Here is an 18885-nt window from a genome sequence, read left to right as displayed (position 1 = left end):
TTAGCATCGATGCTACGCTCTGTTAGCATCGATGCTACTCGGTTTAGCATCTGTTTATGTACCCAATGACCGCCGGAAAGTGGAGAATCCCACAATTCAGATGCTTTTTACAGCTCGTCTCTATCATGAACGGTTCAGAAGTTGTCATGTTTTGTTGACATTTTGTAAAACATGTGCAAGCGTGTACGTTCGGGTTAGCATCGATGCTACGCTCTGTTAGCATCGATGCTACGTTCGGTTTAGCATCGTTGCTACGCTCTGTTAGCGTCGATGCTACTCGGTTTAGCATCTGTTTCTGTATACGTCCCTTCTCGTCATAGAGGCACCATTCAATGACCGTCGGAAAGCGGAGAATCCCGCGATTCAGATGCAGTTTACAGCTCGTCTCTATCATGAACGGTTCAGGAGATATTTCATGTTTTGCACCGAAGCAACACTCATTTTCAGAGGGTTTAAGTTGCAAGTCAACTTTAATCATCATTTTCGTGCCTTTTCTCAATTATCTGGACTGTGAAACTTTGGGAGATTGTTTTTGAATGTCACTGCTTTGAAATTAGGGTAAAAAAAAATTTGATTTCACTCATTATCTACTCACCCTCATGTGGACTAAGGGCTGGGAGAAGTTTCAGAGTCCTCCGTGGCTTCTCTGAGTTACAGGGGGTCTCGGCGTAGCAGTGCATGTCCATATGACGGTTGCAAATGGATACCAACTGTCTTCATAACAAAAAGACACACCAAAAAACATCCAGATACCTCCAAGACGGACATCACATACGAGCAGCATCTTTTTGTTACGAAGACAGTTGGTATCCATTAGCAACCGTTATATGGACATGCACTGCTACGCCGAGACCCCCTGTAACTCAGAGAAGCCACGGAGGACTCTGAAACTTCTCCCAGCCCTTAGTCCACATGAGGGGGAGTAGATAATGAGTTTGCAATTTTGATTGAACTATCCCTTTAAAGCCATTTCCCTCACTTTTCAGTTTTTTGGTCATAATAGATTAAAATGCCCATAACTTTTGATCTGAGAGGGCTATCCCAGTTATTCAAACAGTTATGAATGGCTGAAAACTTCTAGTTTATGGAAATATAAGAAAATGAAAATGTGAAAAGCCCACCATGTGAAGGGTTTTCCCAGGCCACCACACATATGACAAATAGTTTAGGAGTGAAAAGATTCTGATGTAGTTTAACCCTTTCATGCATGGAGATCACTACAGTGTACAGCTGTTTTAAAGTGTTTTTTCACTATGCTCACTAATGTTGAGGGAACAGATCCAATAGATTTCTTCATGCATCTTTTCACCCAGGATATAATCGATGATATTGTAAACAATACAAACCTGTACACTGTCCAGAAAGGAAAAGACAAGCTGGCATTGACCTCAGAGGAGTTCAAAACATTTCTTGGGACGAATATGGTATTATCATATGTCAGATACCCACGATCCAGAATGATGCTTTGACAGGAAATACTACGACTGCTATAAGATACTATGAGGAGAGAAGATGCTCATGACTTGACAGGAATATGATAAACACCAGCTAGTCAAGATACTGTGAGCATCTACACTCAGTTCAGACACTGTTACTTGTGTCACACTATCCTCAGTTCAGAGAGAATAAATATTTATTTGGTAACCTTGTTTTTACATCTCTAGAGATGAATAAAAACGCTTAGTGAAAAAAAAAATCTTAATTGACAGAATTGAGTTTATCAATAGAGCTCAAATAGAGAGGGCTACAGGGTAGTGGAGGAACCACTATTCCAAAATAATACCATATTACATCTGTATAACTAAATTACAACTATACCTACATAACTACCATGTACATTAATGTAACGTAAAATGTAATGTTTGTCACAAACCATGAATGGTCATAAGTTACTTCCAAAAAAAAAGAAAATGCTTTAACTGCACAAATGTTTCACAATATACAAACATGTGCAGATTAAATTATTGCCACCACTGCACAATAAAATGTTTCAACTGGTATTGTCAACTGGTTTCTGTTACTTCATATGTTTAGAATAATACAAGATCATGCTTTCATTGTGGCCAGTTCTCTTTCTGTGATGAGGTCTTGTAGTTTTGAAATCTGACCAATAGATCAAATTCAACTTTGACTTTATTGTGTATTGTTTGATTTAGCCTTGGCCAATCTGAATCTCCTGCCCGAGGGTGGGAGCATGGAGAGGACGATCAGGACTCTGTCTGATGTCCTGAGCCTTAGAGTTTATCCTCCTGCCAAAGACTGTAGGCAGATCAGGTAATGTGACACCTGTTATTGTGCTGGCACCTTCAACCATGTGTTCCAGCCTCTCTTTTATCTCCTAGTTTGAGGCTCCAGACCAGGAGACGATGGAAAGGTCAGGACGTGGTAAAACATTGACATCAGTTTGCTGCACACTCCAAAACCAGTTGAGCAATCGGAGGAAGTGCAGTCGCTGCTGGGATCTTTTTGTACACAATGTCCATGTTTTCATTAAAAGACGTCACTGTCAATGAGCACACCAAGGTACTTAAAGGGATACACCAACATTTTTTTTTTTTCGTGTCTTGCCTCACTCCCGAGTCCATGACCAGCAGATAGACACCATCTTTTCCACTGTGCGTGCAGTAACCATGGAGATAGAGCCGTATCGCCCGTTACTGGGTGATTCTTTGTTTGCAGCAACATTTTGGTGTCATGACTTTTGAAAAAAAACAACAACCTATGTTTCATGTTTTTATTATTTTATTACAACACTAATATGTTTAACAATAAGAAATGCATAATGGTCAAGCTCAGGGATGGATACAATTATGATTACAGGTTGTTTTCTTAAACATCGTCTCTGAATGTTTTCCACCCTGTTAGGGACATTTACATGTGGACCACCAATAGTTAAACATGTAAGTATTGATCAATAATTACTTTTTCTCAGAAAGAGCATGTCCCTTTTGCTATTCTTGAAACTGTAACAGATGATTTGGTTACAAGTATATGGCTGTTTAACCCATAATAACAGAAATAATGAAAAACATTTTGTATTTTTTTTAAATCTTAACTAACAGGGTGGAATGGATCTTAACAGGGTGGAAAATCTTTGTTTCCGATTCTAAAATCTGATGATTTCCCCCATAGTCCTGCATTTTTGCCAATTTGGAATGACTGGAAATTCATGTAATACAGTATTACAGACTACCTTAGCGCTAAAATCAAACATCATAACATTTCACATCAAACATAACATTTTGAACACTACATCAGCTCGTCAATTAATTAGCCGGTTGTAGAGGTATGTGTCTCCCATAATTCCTCTATTTCTCTTTTGATCCTAAACTGCTGTCTGTTGCTTTCACCAAATGACTCCCTTATGGGACACAAATAAGGGTTAGAGAGTCCGTGCAAGTGACAATTTTCAGTTTGAGGTAGCAGCTAAATATTTTATTTTGTATTATAGGAGAAAGTGTTGCATCTTTTCTTTGTATTCTTGCTTCAGTGCTGTTGGGAGCTAGCTGAGTTCACTCAAAAGCTGGATCAGACTGAGGATGTGGGCAAAGAGAAACACTACACTACATCAGCTCTTCAATGAATTTCCATATTGCAGGATGGAGCTGCAGGTACCTTTTGTTGAGGGCGTCTGGCTCCTCCATCAGGCAAAGTACCTCTGGTCGCCATGCTGTTGTGGCACCTTTCTTATGAGTTTCCTCACCAGATTCAGATCCAGGTTGCAGAATTGCCTCTTTTAAATTGAAGCATGGACAGTTAGTAGTCCTTGTTGTCTTTGGCAGAAACAGGTGATGTCCCTGTAGTGGAATTTCCCTTTGCAGCTACTGATCACCTGGTGGATCTTCATTGTTCCCCTCACCACAGTCAATGGGGGTACCCATGTAAAAATGACTAGTTAGTCAAAGTTCAGCTTCCACAGGCTTCCTTTGGACTACCCCAGAGGTTGGCAACCTGCGGCTCCGGAGCCGCATGCGGCTTTTTGGTCACTCTGCTGTGGCTCCCGTGTGGCTCTCGTGATTTAGAGAGGGCAAGCTCATTTTGGGGAGAAAAAAAACAAAACAAAAAAGGATAGGCTAAATAATGGTCATTCACTTGTTCATTGTAATAGTTATTTCTTTGGAGATTGAGGTGCTCATGTGATATTAAAATAAAACTTTTAATATTTTGTCCATCAGAATATGCATCACGTAGCCTAGGTTTTTTCCATAAAGTAAACATCGCACAGATGAGAGCTTGTGAAAATGAAAGTGTCGTCTTAGAACCCGTGCAGTGAAGTTCAGAGGCAGTTATCACATTAACCAGGTGAGAAGAATTATTTGATGGGCTATTATTTTGAAAATATATATTTCTATATATGATAACACTGGCCATTCATGACCAAATGTAGGTGAAAAGAGCGAGTTTCGCGGGAGATAGCGTCCTATGTAGAGGCTGCATTGCCGTGGCCCCCGTACGACAGACTCCAAGCTGCACTACAAGTGTCTGTGTGAGTATATGAGCATAATTACACCTATAAATAAGGTCCAGGTGTCAAAAAAACGGAATTCCCCTTTGAGGGTGCGCACATTCTCCCGTCAAGTTTGTTTTTTATAGATCACAACCTTGGTGTGGAAAGTCACGTACGCCACTTTCAGCCCTGTTTTATGCCTACGCAACGGTTATAAATGAGACCCCTGGTGATTTTGTTCTTTGTGTAAATCATCAACGAGTCAGTCTGTAAGATTTATTGATGCTTTGGAACATTCTGTCCTATTTTATTGAAGCTAGTTCCTGCTTTCATCTCCTTTTATAACTTTATCGGGTATTTTATCTTTGGCTCCATCCATAGAAACACTAGTCCAACAAAGAGGACATGATTTGTACACCCTGAGAGCTTAAAAGCAAAAGCATAAGGCCTCACTGGCCACTGTTTTAATGACCTATCATGACTCAAATTATTTATAATCTTAAGTTATCAAATGTCTCATGTATTGCATTCTATTCAGCCATATTTCATGTATATTTCAAGTCACAATTCTGAGAAAAAGTCATAATTCTGAGTTTAAAGTCAAAATTCTGAGAAAAAAAAGTCAGAACTCACTTTTTTCCCCTACAGCGGCCCTAATTCTCCTCCGTACAGGTCATATATTTTAATATCAGACAATAAAAAACCATACTCGACACCGATCAAGGTCTTTAGACTGTGGTAATGTTCTCCTGATTGACCTTTGATTCTGTTAATGATTTGACTGTAGTTTAATATTTGAATCTAGTTTGATGTCACTGTTCTGAGGATGTTTGTTTGACCATTAAACTGTCACTCACCAGTAAAACAGATTCAGATTCACCAGGTTAATATAGCAGCACTTGACCTTTATTTTGAAGTATATCAGTCCTCAGTCAGACGTCAGGCTACAGATCCACATCCACCATAGTCATGAACAGGACTGTGTAACTATCTGGGAAACAGGCTTCATTGTTCATGGTTCATATGTCACGAGTTACAAATTCATTTAAGTTCATGAAGTGAGTAACAAAAAGTAAGGACATGTGTGTTTGGTATATTATTTCTTTGTTGTAACAGTGCTTCTTGGAAATATCTTACAGCATTGGAAAGCCTGTTTATTCCCCTTTTAAATGGTGCCACACTTGTAAGGAACATGCATTTGTGGGGTGAGCAGCAGAGCTAAGTATCTGGGTTGTGCCCATGAAAAATGTGCCAAATCTTCTCTGCCAAGTCAAACAGCTTAGTCTGCCATTGACTCATGTTTGGTGTTTGGTGGATTGGATGATTGAAATGTGAAGAAACAAGACGTATTGGCAATTTAACAATTTATTCATTTAACAAACAGGAGCCTCAGTAGCGTGTGGAAGAACCATACACAGCCACAACAGCCTGGCACCTCCTCTGGCATCCCATTCTTCAACCAGCATTTGTCGCAAGTCACCCAACGTGGTTGTGTTGGTCACTCTGGCACCAACAGCACACCCAAGCTGATCCCACAAGTGTTCAATGGGGTTGAGGTCAGGACTGCTGGCAGGCCATTCCATCCTCTCCACCCTTAAATTGTGGAGGTAGTCTCTGATAAACCTCGCTCTGTGGGGGTGAGCGTTGTCATCTTGGAGGATAGAGTTCGGCCCCAGAATGTGGAGATATGGGATTGCCACTGGTTGCAGAATCTCATCTCGATATCTCTCTGTATTGAGATTACCTCCAATGATGACAAGCCTTGTTTTTCCAGTGAGGGAGATGCCATCCCACACAATCACACTGCCTCCACCAAAAGATGTATCGGTGCACACTTTGACCCTACGATCAAACTGCCATAGCCAGAATCTGGACTCATCGCGGGAACATAACGTTCCTCCACATGTTCAGGTTCCAGTGCAGGTGTTGTCGACACCAGTGCAAACGGGCCTGATGGTGAAGGGCAGTCATGGCAGGCCTATGAGACCTATGTTCCCCGGGTCCTATGTTCCCCTATGGGGGAACATAGGACCCTCTTTTTGAAGAAGGGTCCTATGTTCCGTTTTCCCCAAAAAGGGTCCTTTGTTCCCCGGTCGCAATACATACTGGGGAACATAGGACCCTTTTTCTGAAAATGGGTCCTATGTTCCCCGCTGTTGCTGGTCAATGGACTCTCTCTACTTATCTGGACTCTATCTCTATCTGGACTCTCTCTACTTATCTGGACTCTCTCTCTATCTGGACTCTCTCTCTATCTGGACTCTCTCTACCTATCTGGACTCTCTCTCTATCTGGACTCTCTCTACCTATCTGGACTCTCTCTCTATCTGGACTCTCTCTCTATCTGGACTCTCTCTATCTCTCTGGCCTGTCTAGCCTCTACCTGGTCTTTTTACTAAACTTAACCAACTCCTTTCTTCATTGCCTAAACCCAACCAATGGGACAATTACACTTCTCACTCAAAGTCACAACTCAACTTCTCACTCAAACCCCCCCCCCCCCCCCCCCCCCCCAAAAAAAAAAATCTGCAAAGTCACAGCTCCACTTCCAGGTACGGGTACAGAAATTGCATGTTCTCAGGGTCCTTTTGGGGGAAAGCAGGGAACATAGGACCCTTTTTCTAAAATAAGGTTCTATCTTCCCCTCTGTGTCCAGACCGGGGAACATAGAACCTTATTTTAGAAAAAGGGTTCTATTTACCCAGTCCCATACAAAGTGGGGAACATAGGACGCGGGGAACATAGGGATGACCCCGTCTGGGGAGAGAGCCTTCGGTCATATATCGTACTGCAAACCTTGACTGCAAATCTGTAGAAGACAGCCTACGGTACCTAAAGCCTGGTACACACATAAAGATTTTCTAAATCTCAACAGATTTTTTTATCTGTGAGAGCCCACACATACTGTAAAGATAAAAAATCTTTGATTGAACAGTTTTGATCTTGTTGTGTGTGGTGTGCTCCGATATTCCAAATACAGCACACCACACACATAAAGATTTGTCTGATAACACACTAGAATCTCGTCCCCCATCAAACATGATCTGATGTACTCTGTTGATGGAAGCCATGGAGCCGTTAGCCACACTGGTTTGTTATGCTTCGTGTGCTGCAGTCAGCTGCTTCTTTACTGGTCACATTAAATTTCACGTCACATTCCGTGGAGCCGGTGACTCAGAATTGTCAGCTTCCCCCACACACAAGACGACTTTTGATCCAAACGATCAAAAGTGAACATGTTTAATATTCACAATTGTCGGCGCCAACCGTTTTACGAGCCAATTGTCGGGAGAATTTTGACTCTTAACACACCACGCACCACAGGAGAATCTCATAAAATAATCTTAAGAGTTTAAGATAATCGGCCGATTTTTGTCTTTGGTCGGAAAGGGCAAAATCAGCCAGATTATCTTTGTGTGTGGTAGGCATTAGTGTTGACCGAGCAAGGAAACGGTGTCCTTGGGGTGTCGTCTTCTTGGGATGCCCACTTCGTGGCCTGTCTCTGACATCCTCCGTTATATGGAACTTGGCCTTTAGTTTGGAGATGGTACTAGGGCTCCTTCCAAACAATGCCGCAACTTGGTTTTGTCGAACACCAGCTTGAAGTTGCCCTATCCACCTGGGGGTACCAGAAGCTCAAAAGAAGAGTCAACAGCAACAGCAGACTAAGCTGTTTGACTTGGCAGAGAAGATTTGGCACATTTTTCATGGGCACAACCCAGATACTTAGCTCTGCTGCTCACCCCACAAATGCATGTTCCTTACAAGTGTGGCACCATTTAAAAGGGGAATAAACAGGCTTTCCAACACTATAAGATTTATTTCCAAGAAGCACTGTTACAACAAAGAAATAATATACCAAACACACATTTCCTTACTTTTTGTGCAAAGTTTAGATACTTCCATGAACTTAAATGAATATGTCTCTCGTAACATATGAAACATGAACAATGAAGCCTGTTTCCCAGATAGTTACACCATCCACCTGTTTATGACTACGGCGGATGTTGGGGATCTGTAGCCTGACGTCTGACTGACACATGTCAAAATAAAGGTCTTACTGCTGCCATATTAACCTGATGAATCTGAATCGGTTAGATTCAAATATTAAACTATAGTCAAATCATTAACAGAATCAAAGGTCAATCAGGAGAACATTACCACAGTCTGAAGACCTTGATCCGTGTTGAGTAGGTTTTTTATTGTCTAATATTAAAATATATGACCTGTACGGAAGAGAATTAGGGCCGCTGTAGGGGGAAAGTGAGTTCTGACTTTTTTTTCCTCAGAATTTTGACTTTAAAGGGATAGTTCACCCAAAATTAAAATTTCACTCATTATCTACTCACCCTCATGTCGACTAAGTGCTGGGAGAATCTTCAGAGTCCTTCGTTCCTTCTCTGAGTTACAGTGGGGGTCCGCGCAGCAGTATTTGTCCATATAATGGTTGTGAATGGGGCTCACTTTTCTTCGTCCAAAAAGACACACCAAAAAACATCCAATACCTCCATACAGCTCGTCTGTAATATCCCTCTTGTATTGAAGCCCCGACATGAGAAATTGTTCCGCCAGTCAGTGCAAGCAGTGAACTGAGACACTGGGAGCTTCCACTACAAACAAGCTTAAAATATAGACTTATTTAATGTTTTTCGGAACAATTTCTCATGGGGCTTCAATACAAGAGGGACATTACATACGAGCAGCATGGAGGTATTTGGATGTTTTTTGGTGTGTCTTTTTGGACGAAGAAAAGTGGTATCCATTCACAACCGTTATATGGACAAATATTGCTGCGCGGACCCCCCCGTAACTCAGAGAAGGAACGGAGGACTCTGAAGATTCTCCCAGCCCTTAGTCGATCATGAGGGTGAGTAGATAATGAGTGAAATTTTAATTTTGGGTGAACTATCCCTTTAAACTCAGAATTCTGATTTTAAAAAAGTCAGAGTGTATTATTTTTTTTTAGACCAAAGAAAGCTCTCGAGGACAGTCTATGAGGTTTTTCTTTTTTTTTTTAAACAGCTCTTGATGAGTGAAGTTTCACTCTGAGTGTGTTCTTTAACTTAAAGTAAAAATGACACTAAACCACCAACAGTTTTAACACAATGATAATAAACAATGTCATATGAAACGGAGTCTGGGTTGATTAATGTTTATGAACCTGCAGGTTTGACACAGGCTGGGAGTGTCACTGTTGCATCGTCCATCAGTCAAACTGTAAAAGCTGAAGCTGAGAGCTCAGTCTCAGCAGGAAGCTGACCAGAGCCACTGTGAGGACGAGTGAGCTCAGAGCTGCTGCAGAAACACAGGTGAGAAGAGACACCATCATCACACCTGTTGAACCGCTGATCTGAGAGCAGCTGTCTTCGTTCTCTTCTCTTGTTTGTGATGTGTCTTTGTCTCCTCAGAGTTGTGGGGGTGAGCTGCTCAGTAAGATCTGCAGAGGACTTGTCTCAAGTGCGGAGGAGAAATGGATTCAAGTAAATCAAACAAAAGACAAAGAATGAGTATAGGCAGTCCTGATCCTTCTTCTGAAGGTAAGACACTGTCACTGACTCAACTTTATTCATTCACCCTCATAACTCTTCATAAATCAGCTCAACAAACGCGGGGTGAGACAGATTGTGGAGAATCTGGAGAAAACTGCTGCAAAAGTAGACAGAAATCAGACATTGTTGGAGTTGCCCCCAAAAACAGGTAAACACTAATATAAAATTATGAAACCATCATCATTGAGTATTTCAAATATAATAATAAAATGAACTATCTCTTTGTTTTTACTTGTTTTTGGCAGTAAAAGTTAAATATCCACATTGAGAAAAAAGTAACCATCCATATTGACCGACCACCCCCCTGTATCTGCAGGAAATGGTTTGGTCCTGCATGAGGCACTTTTTAAAATGTATTTATTTATTTTAAAACCTGAGCGCACTTATCAGTGACGGTGTTTAGAATAGAATAGAATATACTTTATTAATCCCTTGCGGGAAATTCTTTCGTCACAGCGCTCCAGTGTACAAAGGTAGAGAATATTATAGCAGAATAATACAATACAACAACTTAGAATAGGAGAAAAAGTTAAATTACAATTTAAATATTGCAAAAATTACAAAGTTAAAAACTATAAGAATAAACCCCAAAATGTGCCCCTCCCCCTCCCCCATTTTAACAATATATACAGAAGGAAATATGAGCATACAATAAATAAGTCTCTGTTGCACCTAGAAATAAGCTGCTTCATAGTTGCAGTCAGTAAATGCGCCAGAGCTGCAGTGTTCGCAATGTCCCTTAGTTAACCAAAGGAAAGAGAGAAAAGAGAGAGATGAAAGACAAAGGAAAGGATGTCAATCTGTAACCCAGTTTTTCACCAAGAAAGGTGGGTAGCCTGTAGTTAACTATCCCATCAGAAGCTTTACATAACTCTAATTAAAGGCTTGCAACTGTCTTGTTTCTTGTAGTTCAATACTAGTACTAGCACAATATTTACTGCTGGTGACTTGTACATGCATGCAAGTCTGCATACAGTATGCAGTTCACTATTTGATGCAAGTTCGAAAGCCACCATAAAAAATGTGCTAAAGGCCATCTTTTACAGTCTCAATGTATTTTTATTGTAACATTTCAAAAAAGAAAATTCTCTTAACATTAATGAACAATTTAAAAAAAAGAAGAAAAGTGACCAAACTTAACATCATCCTCTAAAAACAATGAAAACAGTTGATTTTTTAACTTAGCTGCACATATATGCCAACAAGAAAATAAAGTTGACATGTAAAAATTGAATTTCCACACCAGGGTTATTATAGTCTTTTATATTATAGTCAATTTGTTTATTTTTTGTCATGGGGCCCAAAATTCCTGGCGGCGCCCCAAGCTGCATCTCTGTTCACTGGCCAAGGCAAGTTAATTTGTACCACCAATTTTGACAAGCAGTTCGTCTCAAAGGTCTTAACACAGCATCATAAACAGAGCCATAAATAGAGTTCAGGCAGGAAAGTTGCTTGAGCTTGCTTTACTCACACCCTCAAAATGTTCCTATTTACCTCACTGCTGCCCTGCGTACCATGGCCTACTGCCTATTGTAACAGTTCCACCTCCACTTGTAGGATCTGGATGTCCTCATCACTCCCAAGTATATTCGATGAAAACCTATTCAGGGAGTGATGAGCTGGAGCCTAGACACCAACTCCCAAGAAAAAAAAAACAGGAGAAACCTTAGGGTGAGCAACAGAGCACTCACCCAGGACGGGCAGACGTGACGGAGATGTTGTGTACAGATACAAAAACACTTTATAACACTTAGGGCTGCAACTAACGATTATTTTGATAATCGATTAATCTGTCGATTAGTTCTTCGATTAATCGATTAATCGTATAAAAAAAAAAGGCACAATTTTGATTTACATTGTAGGGAAGAGAAGAATGAGAGGAGGAGTTGTTTCTCAGTTTGATCCAGCATGTCACTGGTGTCATATTTCTCCCTAACTTTATTCAAAAACAGAATGTTATTCCAAATGGACAATATTAGTGCAAAAATTGCACAAATACGTTTTTTTTTAAGTTAGTTGAACGGCCCAGAGCTGTTAAACTAATAATAATACATTAAAAAAATAATAATAGACTAAATTCATTAGGGCACTGCCTGATTTGCTTACAAGTGGAAGTCTGCAGCATGTTTACATCCAGAGGAAAATTCTGATCAACCCTGAAAGTTGATCATTCACCGGATCAACCGACAACAACCTGACGTTACTCCGACAGTTTTCAGTTTGGCTCACAGCCGCTTCCCCGACCGGCCCACGTAACGTAATCACACCGTGATAAACACCAGTCACCGTGGGGGGACAGGCTGGACCCTCCGGTCAGTCACACACCCACAACGTTACACACACACACACACACACACACACACACAGCAGCGATCTGGTGTAAACATCGGTATTAACTGTAAGCGCCCATCACCATAAAATAAAACGGGTAAATGATCATCAAATCTCTAATCTGAGTCTCCACACACCGAGCTCTGAGCAGAGGAACAGCTGATCAAACCTCTAAGGAATATTTCTTACCTTTACTCCAGGTGTCTAAATCAGTCAGCAGCAGCAGTCATCAAACTCCAACAGTTTTATAATCCATATTATTTCCGTTTGCATCACGTTCCTCGCGGCCAGCTGCTTCATTCATTTGCATTGTGAAAAAAAAAAAAAAAAAAGTTTTAGCTAACGTTAGCTTTAGCTTTAGCTTTAGCGTTAGCGTCCTGACAGGAGAGGCTGACAGAGGAGACAGTGAAGCCTCTCTGCTGCCGGTACCGAGTCCAGACCACCGGTCCAGAGGTCCAGACAGTCCGTGACCATGTCCGTGACACACCGCGTCCGAGCCGCGCGGACCGTGTCCGTGTGGGAGTAACGTTGGACCGGGAGTAAACAACGCGGTGGAACCGGACAACACAGGTCCGGTTGATCAGAAACACGGCTGTTGCCGCCGCTAAAAACACGTCTTTTTTTTTTTTACATGATGCAAATGAATGAAACTGGCTGTGAGGCAGGCCGCCAGGAACGCCATGTAAACGGAAATAATATTAGTGGATTATTGGAGCTGGATGACTGCTGCTGCTGACTGTTTTGGACACGGGTAAAGATAAGAAATATTTTCTTTTTTTCCCTGGCTCTGGGCCAAGTTAATCGCTACCCAACTAATCGATAATCAAATTCGTTGCCAACGAATTTAATAATCGATTTTTATCGATTTTATCGATTCGTTGTTGCAGCCCTAATAACACTGAATATGGGAAAACATGGAAGAGAGATGGTTGAGTTATGGGAGAGCTGATGGAAGGCAGGTTGGTTCATAGGAGCAGAGTAAAGGAGGTGTTGCAGGTGGTGGTCGGTGCAGAGTGATGGAGCTCTGTGAAAACACCAAGGCCAAACTACAGAGAACAGCAGACAATCCTCTGATCAGTGACTCCTGTTTCTCCTCAGGATCAGGGAGCGACCTGAAGACAACTCAACAGGTGAGATCACACACTGAGGAATCATGGGAAACTTTAATAAGATCGACAGACCGATGTTAAAAAAAAAGAAACAAATATTCAAAATTAATTTAAAGGGATAGTTCACCCAAAATTAAGGGCTGGGAGAATGCCTTCGCTGAGTTACGGGTAGTATTTGTCCATATAATGGTTGTGAATGGAGCTCACTTTTCTTCGTCCAAAAAGACACACCAAAAAACATCCAGATACCTCCATGCTGCTCGTCTGTAATGTCGTAAACGTCTCTTGTATTGAAGCGCCGACATGAGAAATTGTTTCGCTGGTGCACTGACACAGGAAGAGCAGTGAACTGAGACACTGGGAGCTTCCGCTACAAACAAGCTTAAAACATAGACTTATTTAATTTCTTTAGGAACAATTTCTCATGTCGGGGCTTCAATACAAGAGGGACATTACAGACGAGCAGTATGGAGGTATCTGGATGTTTTTTAGTGTGTCTTTTTGGACGAAGAAAAGTGAGCTCCATTCACAACCATTATATGGACAAATACTGCTGCGCGGACCCCCCCGGTAACTCAGAGAAGCCACGGAGGACTCTGAAACTTCTCCCAGCCCTTAGTCCAGTGGTTCTCAACTGGTGGGTCGGGACCCAAAAATGGGTCTAGACCCGTTCTGGATGGGTCGCGGACAGCTGGTCAAAAAAGTAAATAATATTTAATGCACATCTGATGTTGGACATGTCTTTTATTTTGAAAGTCACACGAGACACGTGAACACATGCAGTTGTAATGCTCCTCCTCACTTTCTTATTATTTGGTCCATTTGCTCTGAATGCAAATATATCAGTTTCTTATTAATGTGGCCTGAATGCAGTGAAAATACCTTGTTTTTGGGGTTTTATTTTGTACAATTTGATATTTATTCACTTTTGTGAACATGCTCTGAATGCAGAGATGCATTAGAAGTCAAATATATCGTTTTGTTGGTCTCCATTTTGTGCAGTTTGATATTTTTTTATTCACTTCCGTACATGCAGTTGTCATGGTAACTCCTCAGTTTCATTCATGTGCTCTGAAATGCACTTTGCTCAATAAAGAGCAAAATGAGTTTTTAAAGGCTTAAAAAATAAATCTTGGTTTGAATTCTATAAAAGTGGGTCGCGACTTAATGACCATGGGAAGATGTGGAGCCCAGAGTGAGACTAGTTGAGAACCCCTGCCTTAGTCGACATGAGGGTGAGTAGATAATGAGTGAAATTTGAATTTTGGGTGAACTATCCCTTTAAAATTTTGAAATATCGTTATGTAAAAGCAAAGAGGATTGTGACCATTTGTTTGATTTTATTAGACTTATTCAGTTGTCCAGTAAATAAGAACAAAATATCTGATCAAACTATAAAGTGTGATTCACAGAGACTCAACAGAACCACTAACATTATTCACTCTCATTAATATGTATGTCCATGTGAAGCTGTGTTACAGCGCCACCCTGTGGCCCAGAGACGACCCTACAGGTGGAGCTCCTTCCTGTTGTGGCCAGTTTCACAACATGAACAAATCTGGACTCTGCTGCTGTTTTCTACTGATTCTAAGTTAAAGTAGAAAATCTGCATTTTGACCATGAAGAATAAAAACAGCTCATAGTTAAAGTCGGAAAACGACTTGTTCGTCGTTTCCAGCTGTTGAAGAGAAAATCCACCAAAACACACAAAACAAAATCTTGCTGTTTGACTGTCTGGTCTTTTCTCTGAGAGTCATGAGCTGAGAGGAAACACAGTTTACTGATGAACTGACTGAGACCAGATCAGAGCAGCTCCAGGTCTGAAAACAGCTTCACATGGAACTGGGAGTTGGTCCGCTCCATTTTCTTCTGTCCTGTTCTTTCCTCACTGATGAACCAGTCTGTTGTTCAGCTTTCACTCATTGTTTTTCATCTGATAGATTCCAAAGTACAGACACCAAGATACTGGCAATGCACCAGGAATCCCCATGGCAACGTGAGTAACACCAGGAAGCAACAACACACAGTGACTGAAAGCATAGATATAGAAACGTAGATGCGCACCAGATGCAGGTTGACCTGCAAAAACTGAAAGGAGACGGTTAAAGAGAGGAAAAACACAGAATATACAATATATGTCCAAGAGACTTTGTCCCGAGGAAGGATGGGATGGTGGCTCAGGTTTAGTGATGAGGAAACTGTCACTGCAGCTCCACATGTGTCAGCAGCTGCTCCAAACAGACACGTCACTAACTTTAATTTGAAGGGACAGATTAGATGTTGATTTTGTTAACAGGGACTTTGTTGCACCCAAACATTAAGCATATATATCTGTTGGCTGCTGTCTTATCGTTCTTTGACGCCCTCCTTCCCCTGGTGCGTCTTGAAATTCCCACTTTGTCCGAAGCGGGAGATGACAGAAAGAGTCTGAGAAGTGAACTACTTAATTGAAGCTACATTGTTGCGAGTTGGCTCCGGTGCCGTGCACGCTGTCTTGGCTGCTTCTAGGATAACGTCGTTAATTTGGTGGTGGGGACCAAATCGTTCTTGGCGTCCCAGCGTAAATGACGCCATGGCGGTGTCCCGCCCCTAAACACTTCTTATTGGTTGAAAAGTCCACGCTGCTTTCTGTGGACAAGCTAGTTATCAGAGAGAGGAGGATATGAGAGGAATAAAATTAAAAAAACACTCCAAGATGTGAAAAACGGCAACCAGGAAATGCCAGGAATCTTAAAATAGCGCCGCAGGTTTGTGTACGTCCCTCGATAATTTGATTGGTTTGGATTCTAAACCAATAGAATATACTCGCGACAAAATCGTCACACTGCATATCAGGACACCTTTGTGCAAGTTTTCGTCGCTGTTTCACTCACTCGCTGTATGTCAGGACGTGGTGTAATGCCATATGTCATAATACTACTACTAATAATAATATAATGGTTTACATTTATATAGCACTTTTCTAATGATACCCGATACCTAAAGTGCATACAGAAACCATCATTCATTCATAAGGTCTTAAGGACCAAAAGGCCTCAGTTTCCCAAGTCCCTTCTTAAAAACTGCAGTGTGTTGTCAGTAATGATTATCTTATGTAAGGACAAGCTGTTTTATATTGAAGTACTAGAGAAATAATAATTTAAAAAAACTCTCCAGGTAGGATAAAGACTTTTGTAGGATACTCAACCATCATAAGGGAGAGTTTCTGTCTTTCTCCTTGTCTCTGTGGTGTGACCTTTACGCTGCTTTTTCCACAGAAACAGTAATGTCTCAGGCATCATCTCCAAGAGTTCTCTGATCCATCCAGGATCTCCTGCTCTTTACCAGCTGAGACCAAAGGAAGGGAAGATTGGAACTGTGACCAGAAAGACTGTTGGTGAAAGAAATTATAATAAGATAAACAAAACCATCTTATTGGTCGGTGAAACAGGAACAGGAAAGTCTACTCTGATCAACACTCTGGTCAACTACGCCATGGGAGTGACGTTTGAAGACGACATCTGGTTTGAGATCGCACAGGGCGAAGAGACAAGTCAGTGTGAGAGTCAGACATCAGATGTGGTCGTGTACGAGATCTTTGGTTTTGAAGGTCAAACTCTGCCCTTCTCTCTGACCATCATTGATACTCCTGGATTTGGAGACACCAGAGGGATCGAACACGACAACCTCATCAGTCACAGATTATTGGACTTGTTCCGCTCAGAAGACGGAGTTTATGAACTCAGCGCAGTGGGTCTGGTGATGAAGGCGTCAGATAATCGTCTGAGTGACCGACTGATGTACATCCTCAATTCAGTGATGTCTCTGTTTGGAAACAACATGGAGGAGAACATCGTCGCTCTGATCACACACTCAAATGGAAGGAAACCAAAAAATGTTCTTGAAGCTCTCAATGCTGCAGAAATTAAATGTGCAAGAGATGAGAAGAATGAACCTGTTCACTTCCTGTTTGATAACTGCCAACATGAAGACCGGAAAGAGGACATAGAAGATCTGGAACATGCTGTTAAAGTAACACTGAGAGGAATTAGTCAGTTTATGGACTTCCTGGAAATAATTGCATCTGTGAGACTGAAGAAAACTATGGAGGTGTTGAATGAACAGGTCAGACTGAAAGCCAGTATCCAGAACCTGCAGGAGAGAGTTGAGTTTATTGAAAAGAAACAGATACAGATCAGACAGATGGAAGATGCTAAGAAGAAATATGGAGACAAGATAAAGAAGAATGAGAAGTTCACTGAAGTGGTTGATGAGGTTTACAAAGAGAAACAGGAGATCTTCGGGGGTTGGCGGTGGTTCGGTGGCTACAGTGGAGCTATTACCTGTAACATCTGTCAAGAGAACTGTCACCATCCATGTACAATAACCCGCCATCCCAGACACTGTGAGGTGATGAAACGAGGACGCTGCACTGTTTGTACCAACAAGTGTCCTGTATCAGATCATGTGAAAGACAAGTGGATCTATGTCAGCAAGACAAGAAAAGTGAAGAAGTTCAAAACCGCTCTCCTGGAAGATCTAGAGAAGCAGATGAACGATCTGACAGCAGAGAAGACTCAGCGGCTCGAAGAGGCCTACCAACATGTCATCAAGCTGGATGACATCGCCCTGAATGTGGATTCAGTGTCCACTCATGTCCACTTGGACTTCCTGATTGAGAAGATGGAGGACGAAGAGAAGGTCGAGAAACTGGAGGAGATGAAAGGCCGAGTGGACGAAAGAGGCCACAGGGGGATAGAGTACGCCGCCGATAAAGTATTTAAACTGTTTAAAAGAAACTAACAGTGAAAAGAACAGCACTGAGGTGTTAGACTCCTTAGTCATCATGTTGGGAACCTAACATTAGTTTCAAGAGGAGCTGAACCACGCTGTTGGCATGTACTGTCAAATTAGAAATGAAAACAAAAAAAACAAGAATGATCCAACTAAATGGAACGCAAATAATAATGTATATGTAATAATTATGTGTGATGAGATGTTTAACTGAACCTGTGTAATCAACTTGTTTCTGTGTCTGCATGGTAAAAGTGCAGTTATTATATAAAACAAGTTCATTAGAATCTAATAACTGATGTTGTGAATGTGGTGATGTTTGATGCTGAGTACAACAGCCCCTCCCTCCCTGATGTTAGCCTCCTCTGTGGTTGTTGTTTTATTGATTGTTGATTTATTGTGATGCTGTATCAGTGAAGCAGCCACATTGGAGTGAAGTGACTGTGTTGTGTTACTGAACATGAAGTCGTGTCCTGATTGATGCAGTTTTCTGTGAATCCTGAATAAAAGCTGAGCTTGATGAAATGAGTTTGATCAGAGTCTTGACTGGATCATCAGCTGCTTCTTCACTCTGTTGAAGCTTCTGCTCAACTTGATTCAATAAATGTCTGTTTGTCTTTGTTCCTCAAACACTTGGACTTTATTGTGACTGAGCAGAGAAACACACTCCACCATC

General features: G+C 41.4%; 2 protein-coding genes across 2 annotated transcripts in view; one reads left to right on the top strand and one right to left on the bottom strand.

Annotated features, from left to right (window-relative positions):
• LOC146975302 (protein NLRC3-like) overlaps positions 1-18885 on the bottom strand; it is a 214140-nt gene that overhangs the window by 174895 nt on the left and 20360 nt on the right. The window lies entirely within an intron of this gene.
• Positions 15188-18419, top strand: LOC146975304 (uncharacterized). Its single transcript, XM_085794737.1, has 2 exons — positions 15188-15432; positions 16694-18419. Exons 1-2 carry the CDS (start codon positions 15425-15427, stop codon positions 18216-18218), a joined length of 1533 nt encoding a protein of 510 aa, XP_085650863.1. The 5' UTR covers positions 15188-15424; the 3' UTR covers positions 18219-18419.

The sequence above is a fragment of the Trachurus japonicus genome, chromosome 13 (genome assembly GCF_045865225.1).
Source record: "Trachurus japonicus isolate A0001 chromosome 13, Traja_1.0".
In the NCBI taxonomy this organism is placed as follows: domain Eukaryota; kingdom Metazoa; phylum Chordata; class Actinopteri; order Carangiformes; family Carangidae; genus Trachurus; species Trachurus japonicus.
Note: the sequence above shows the minus strand (reverse complement) of the source record. Positions and strands in the feature narration are given on the sequence as shown.